At 41.8% G+C, this 7,159-nt stretch overlaps 2 protein-coding genes across 4 annotated transcripts in view; one reads left to right on the top strand and one right to left on the bottom strand.

Annotated features, from left to right (window-relative positions):
- LOC138051809 (furin-like protease kpc-1) overlaps positions 1-7,159 on the bottom strand; it is a 371,910-nt gene that overhangs the window by 339,055 nt on the left and 25,696 nt on the right. For all 3 annotated transcript variants that reach the window (XM_068898073.1, XM_068898075.1, XM_068898074.1), the window contains exons 16-18: positions 5,440-5,559; positions 4,468-4,590; positions 4,080-4,208 (exon numbers count right to left, since the gene is read on the bottom strand). In XM_068898073.1, coding sequence (XP_068754174.1) covers positions 4,080-4,208; positions 4,468-4,590; positions 5,440-5,559 — 372 coding nt within the window. The remainder of the gene's footprint in view (positions 1-4,079; positions 4,209-4,467; positions 4,591-5,439; positions 5,560-7,159) is intronic.
- On the top strand, positions 1,382-3,519 carry LOC138051034 (craniofacial development protein 2-like). The gene is made up of 2 exons (XM_068897215.1): positions 1,382-1,805; positions 3,225-3,519. The coding sequence occupies exons 1-2, from the start codon at positions 1,382-1,384 to the stop codon at positions 3,506-3,508; spliced, it is 708 nt and encodes a 235-aa protein (XP_068753316.1). The 3' UTR covers positions 3,509-3,519.

Raw genomic sequence — 7,159 nt, 5'->3', positions numbered from 1 at the left:
AAGGGATTTAAGTTGGCTTTGTTCGTCAAATGCTTTTTAGATTGAAAATATTTTCCCTTCCTTTTTAGTCCTCCAAGCGTTTCTTCTTTTAATTAGTTCCACGAAACTAAATCGTAGGGCTTCTTGATTTTGTTTGCTTTTTTTCTTGATCACTTGTATTCCCAAACAGTCATGCTTTCTATGAAGTTTCTGCGTCATCATGTAGCTACAAAGGGACCTTAAGTAATGATTGAGGAACGTCGGCTCTGTTTTAGTTAGCTGGACTAACTAAACCTAACTTTCAATTTTATGGACATCAATTGTAGTTACGTACTAAGCTTTCGCAAAAGTTCATGTTAGAAAAGTTTGAACCCTTTGGGTGGACATACATAAACCAGCCATGTATCAACCCACCACTAAATTCAAAGCTCTGTACGTCTATACTTGTCTTTCCTTTGCTTGATTGGTAACCCGTTTGTCAACAACAGCCACTCTAGAATGAAACTTAGGGAATCGAGACAATGATGACTTTTGTGACTTCTCGCATGATATTAATTTCTTTTTATGCAAAGCAAATCCAGCAACCAGACACAACGTAAAAAGCAACCATTGCGCCCTCCAGTCTTGTCTTTTTTCCGAGTTCAACGCTATGTTGAATCCTAGACAGTATTCCATTTAGGATCATCCCCTTGATTTTAATCGCAGCCACTTGGGTGGAAGACGTAATTGTCTCCCAAGTCTCATGGAAGCCTCAGAGCCATGTGTGAATATTGATATATCGAACGTGGCCTATTGGAGAAGTGGTTAAAACAAACATTTTTTGTAGCGTGACAGTGAAACTATCTATTTTTTGAGCGCATAACCACAATTCCTTGGGCCTTTGACCACAATCCCTTGCGCTTCGGAGAAAAATATGTTCTCCTTCCGATTAGAAAGCTGCCTCGTTCGTTCGCTTCAGGCTCACTCACTGCGGTAGCAAAAATCTCCCTTTAATTCCACGCACGACCACTCCAAAAGGGGTCACCACCTTATCGTGGTGGGGTGGTTTGTGTGTCTCAATGACCCCTAGAGCTATGCCGGCTGGAGTCTTGTACTCCTGGTAGGGTCACCCATGCCGAACAGGTCGAAGGGTAGAGTCCAGACGAAGTGTGATCCCCTGGTCCTCCAGGTTGGGGGTTGAGCTACAGGCCAATCACCTGTTCTCGGAAAAAAACAACGGATTACAGAAACCGCAACTCATCAGATTCGAATCAATGATGGCGAAGCCGTAGCTGCTGACGGACAACCAGCCGGAAGCACCAGGACGTCACTGGGTAAAAGCCTACGGGAAGCTCAGCGACCGACAAGGTCAATGGCGACGCCAAAGTCAGTTACCCGGATTGGGTGCTGGAATGTACGCACGATGTATATAGCAGGTAAAGCCACACAGGTGGCGAGGGAGATGGATAGATACCAACTAGACGTGCTGGGGATCAGCGAGACAAGATGGACAGGGGCTGGACGGGTCACTCTCGCTAACGGCAGCACCTTGTTGTACGCTGGAGAGGAGGAAGGACATCAAAAAGGTGTGGCATTGATGATATCACAGGAGGCGCAGAGAAGCTTAATGGAATGGATGCATGTAAGCAGCAGAGTGATCAGCGCAAGGTTCTATTCACGATTCAAGAAGATAACCATCATCCAAGCGTATGCGCCAACAAACGATGCCACACCAGAAGAGAAAGATGACTTTTATCACCAATTACAGACAACAACGGACAGGTGCAACAAAAATGACATTGTGATCGTCATGGGTGATATGAATGCAAAGGTGGGAGACGATAACAGCGAGATGGAGGAGGTTATAGGGAGACACGGGTTAGGGAGCAGGAACGACAATGGAGAGAGGCTGTGCGAGTACTGCTCCATTAACGGCCTTGTCATCACCGGAACATGCTTCCCCCATAAGGACATACACAAGGCCACGTGGGTCTCCCCTGAAGGGCAAACAAGGAACCAGATAGACCACATCATGATAAGGAGAATATGGAGGACCCTAAGGAAGACGAAAAGTGGAAAGGCACCTGGAATGGACGAAATACCCGCAGAGTTGCTGAAAGCAAGCGGCGACATAGCAGTACAAGAACTGACAAGACTATACAGGAAGATATGGAAGGAAGAGAGAATACCAGATAACTGGAAGAAAGGCATCATCGTCAAACTACCAAAGAAAGGGGACTTAAACGAATGTAAAAACTGGAGAGGAGTGACACTGCTGCCAGTAATGAGCAAAATCATGGGCCGAATCATAATCGATCGGATCCAACGGGGAGTGGATGAGGCCCTCAGAAAAGAACAGGCGGGGTTCCGTAGGAATAGGAGCACAGTGGAGCAGATCTTCATTCTCCGCAACATCATGGAGCAGGTGAATGAGTGGAGAGCGACGCTGTACACACACTTCATTGACTTCGAGAAGGCCTTTGATTCGATCCATAGAGAAAGCTTGTGGAAGATCATGAAGTCGTACGGCATACCTGAAAAGCTGGTGAAGATGGTTAAAATCATGTATGAGGAATTTGAGTGTACGGTAATGGATGACGGGGAACAGACGAGGTGGATCAAGATCACGACGGGAGTCAAGCAAGGGTGTGTTATGTCAGGATTTCTCTTCCTCATAGCAATAGATTGGGTGATGAGAAAGACGACACACGGGCAGAAGAATGGAATACGATGGAACTTCACCAGCGTATTAGAAGACCTTGACTTCGCAGACGATATTGCTCTGATCTCGTCGAAGTACGAGCATATACAGAGCAAGACGGATCGATTGGTGGAGAACGCTGGGCGTGTAGGACTGAAGCTCAATGCGGCAAAATGCAAGATTATGAGATCGAATGCAAGACGGCAGGACAGGGTCAAGATTGGAGAAGATGAAGTCGAAGAAGTGGAAGAATTCGTATACCTCGCAGCAACGGTCAGGAAAGATGGTGGTGGAACTGAAGATATTAGGAACCGACTAAATAAAGCAAGAAGGGCGTTCTATAACCTAACCAAGGTATGGAGGTTACGGAGCATAGGACGCCAAACGAAGATCAAGCTGTTCAAGACGCTAGTACGCCCAGTACTACTCTACGGATGCGAGGCATGGAAAATGACAAAGGTGGAGGAAAAGAAGATGGACGCATTCCAGTTTGTGTGCCTCAGACGAATCCTCGGAATTCGGTGGCCACAGAGAGTGAGCAACGAGAGGATAGGGGATATTACAGGAATAAATAAGACCAGTGATGAGATCCGCAGGAGGCGCTGGAACTGGATCGAGTACGTCTTGAGAAAAGATGCAACCGACAACTGCAGGGTAGCGTTAGGGTGGCAACCAGAAGGGAAACGGGCAGTAGGTCGACCAAAGACCACGTGGAGACGAACTGTGGAAAATGAGCGAAAGAGTGAAGGGTGGAACAGCTGGAGAGAAGTCAAAGTCATAGCGGAAGACAGAGTGGGTTGGAAGACGAGGGTTGCGGCCTTATGCGCCTCCTGGCGCGGAGAGATCTAAGTGCTAAGTAAGTGCTAAGTAATTCCACGCACGAACAATCGTTAAATTTCCGCAAGCATAACTGAACATCTCCCTTCCCCTCGGCAGCATTTTTACCATTTAGGTAAACTAGTCATACTCGTCATAAACAAATCGGACGACCGCGCGCGTTAGCACTAGTATGATTACAGACCGAATGAGCCAGTATCAAAAATACCATAATACTCTTTGTTTGTCCCTCCAAATTTTTCATAAGCATTGTTTCCAGTTTCTCTTGGGACCATTTTAAGTCCCAAGAGAAAATAAAAACATTGCTCTGACCCATGCGATTTTATAATTCAACGACATGTTGAATTTCAGATAGTATTCCAGTTAGCATCATCCTTTATCTGTTTATTTCAATCGTAATCTTGCTGTTGGGTAGAACCGACTGTCTATTTTCCCAACTGCTTTCGTTATACCAAAAAAGCACTCGAGAACAAAGTGGATGCTGCCCCCCTTTTCAATCAAATTTGTAATTCGTTACAAACATAGATCACTTAAGTTAATCGAAAATGGTTAAAACGCAGTCAAAAAGTAACTAATTATTTACCTTGCATGCACGTTCTTTGTTCCTGATTCGATAAATGATAACCGCTTGGACAGGTACAGAAGTAGCTTCCTTGGGTGTTGACACATTCATGGCTGCAGCCACCGTTTGTTATTGAACACTCGTCTATGTCTGTTTTATGATGGAAAAGTTGAACTGAGCATGAGTGTTTTCCAAATTTTGTGAAGCATCTTTTTCCTAAGCGAGATCTAATGCAATAAGTCGCAATCACCTTAAGCGCTTAAAATCTGAGATAAGAGCCAGTTAACAACCTGTTTATTACTTATCGACCTAATTTTTGCATGGAAAATTGTGCCCATACTTCACTTTAATGAAGAATTTTTTCAGTAGACAAGCTAAAATAGCTCATAATAATGTCGACAATGACTACCTTTGCACGTTTTCTTGTCTTCTAATAGCTGAAATCCTTGAGAACATCTGCAGTAAAAACTTCCCCTAGTGTTGACACATCCATCACTGCAGCCCCCATTTCTTGTCCTACACTCCTTTACATCTGTAGTAAGACAAAAAGACGTCACGAGATAGAACCAACCCTGAGAAATACAGCGAATTATTGTTCCATTTGTTGGGACAGAGATAATTATCATCAACATAAAGGAAAACAAAACTTTTATAAACAATTTAAAATTGTATAAACCGTGTAAAAGAGCTTCTGAGGAACGGTTGGGAGACGAGGTTCACGGTTAAAAGTTTAGATCGAGCAGTAACCTTAAACAATCTTACGTACACATCGGAAAGAGCTGGTTACCTAGGCACAAGGGAAATTCAGAATACTTTAGTTTTTCCTATTTGGAGGCCGCTTCAAATTACTTTTTCATTCTTTTGTAAGAGAAATTATCTATTGGGTTGTCAAGAGGTAAGTTTTGATTTTACTCGGGAATTCTCGGCTTTCTTTAAGGCTTCGCTGCTTGGGAAAGGATGACCGTCGCCATTAAAGTATTTCATGGTGAAAAGAAGCTTAAGTCCGTCTTTAAAGTGTGCTACTTCATAATCGCAAAGGAAACATTTATGTAGATTACAATCAGACAACCTGTAAATTTTGAAACAGGGGTCCCTTAACTTGCTCCAAAGGGTCGTAGATCGTTTTATGTAAACTACCTAATGGGAATTTTAATCCACTAAAAAAAAAAAACAAAAAAAAAAAAACAAGAAGACAAGCAAACAAAGCAGAAATGAAAAGTAATATTTTACGTAAAATTAATGTCTCGGGGCTAAGAAAGCCTCAAGTAAGAGGCGAACTATCTACTTTATTTAGTAAGTCTCGTAGATAAACGAAGACTTAAGTTGCTGTCCCTAATCATCAAAGTGGACTTCGAAGAGCCCCATTGTGAGTTTGACTTACCCCAACACCATTTTCCGTAGTACAACTTGTAACCATTCCGACAAGCGCAGTAAAAGCTTCCAGGCGTATTAACACATGTGTGCTGGCAGTTACCATTTCTGATAGTGCACTCATCTACATCTGTAGAAATATCAATACCTGGTGGTCACACTTCAGCGAATGTTATTGTTTTAAGGAGACCTTCATCGTCAGATTGCTTAAGCTAATTTTGAAACCACTTTTTCCCCACTTTTATAAACAGTCCTAATTTTGCTCTCGTTTGTGTTGTTAATTCAACCATCCACTAAAAGCGGAGCTCCCGGGTTATTTATCTCATTCGCGTTCCATTGTAAACATGGGTCCTCAAAGACCTATGAAACGAATTAACTTTTCTGAACTTAATTATTTCTAGCAATGTGGCTTAGAATATCTCATTTTATCAACGCGAAAAAGAGGGCCACGAAGTAGTTTGTAGCATTTAAAAAAGATGTACCCAAAATCATGGCTTGTACGCAAATGTTAATCTCCATCAGACTAATCTCAATTTCTCGATGTTATTTTCCAGCTGCCGCTCAAAAATTGCTTGAAATTGTCCCCCTGATATTTTTCCCATCCTTCAGCAAAGGTTTTTCCGTATAAAATCATTACGAACAGTCCACAAAAAGCAATACACCACTTTCATAAATGGTACCGCCTTTACATTCGTTTACATTAATTAGACCTACTACCCTCATTTTGAAACAAAAATTCTTTTAAAACTTGCTCGTCGTAGCGACGCTAGAAAGGCTTATTACCATTCAAACAAAAGAATAATTTATTTGGCTGCCATTATAAAAGGAAAAACCTTATACAGCAATGACCACAACCAAAGTTTTCTGAGCCCGCGAGACTGAGCATTTCCAGCAAACCATTGTTTTAACGAAAACCGCTGGTCAGCAACCTGGTTTTGGTCATTGCTGTCTAAGGTCTTCCCTTTGAGGTCAATTATGTTTGCACATACGAACCACATAAAGCCCTTCCCAGAGACTGCAATTTTTACGTGATTCTGGTCACATTGGCGTACATGAGTGGATGGGTGGATGAAATCATTGCTAAAACCTAAATTTCTCTCATCGAGGCTTACCATATTTTCTTAATCATGGTTCTCCGGGCGCGCACCTTCGGGAAGTGGAGCTCCGCTAATAATAATAATAATGATAATGATGATGATGATGATGATGATGATGATGATGATGATGATGATGATGATAATAATAATAATAGTAATCTTTATTTCACTGATAAAAGATACATATCAAGTGTTACATAGCAGGTAAAAGAACCAGATTGCGCAAAAATTTGCATTATTATATCTTTCAGTCACTCATTGCTAAATTATAATTAAAATTAAGTATTAATAAAATAATTTTTAAAACGCTCAGTATTGCAATATAGAAGGGTAGTTTTGACCCGTCTAGACCTAAAAGTGGCCGGATTGATTCTAGGATGTAATTGAAATAAAGGATGATCTTTGTCCTTGCTTAGTTTGTTAAGAAATATGCTTATCAGACTTCTCTAGCCAATTTAAAAGGTAACAGGAAAGAAATAAGCTTAAGAAATATGCTTATCAGAAATATGCATATTAAGAAATATGCTTATCAGACTTCTCTAGCCAATTTAGAAAGGTAACAGGGGAAGAGGTATACTGCATAGAGGTGATTTCGGGTGGAGATGCTCCATATACTGATACCCCATACACAAG

Source organism: Montipora capricornis, chromosome 6 (genome assembly GCF_036669925.1).
Source record: "Montipora capricornis isolate CH-2021 chromosome 6, ASM3666992v2, whole genome shotgun sequence".
In the NCBI taxonomy this organism is placed as follows: Eukaryota; Metazoa; Cnidaria; class Anthozoa; order Scleractinia; family Acroporidae; genus Montipora; species Montipora capricornis.
This window is presented reverse-complemented; position numbering and strand designations above follow the sequence as displayed.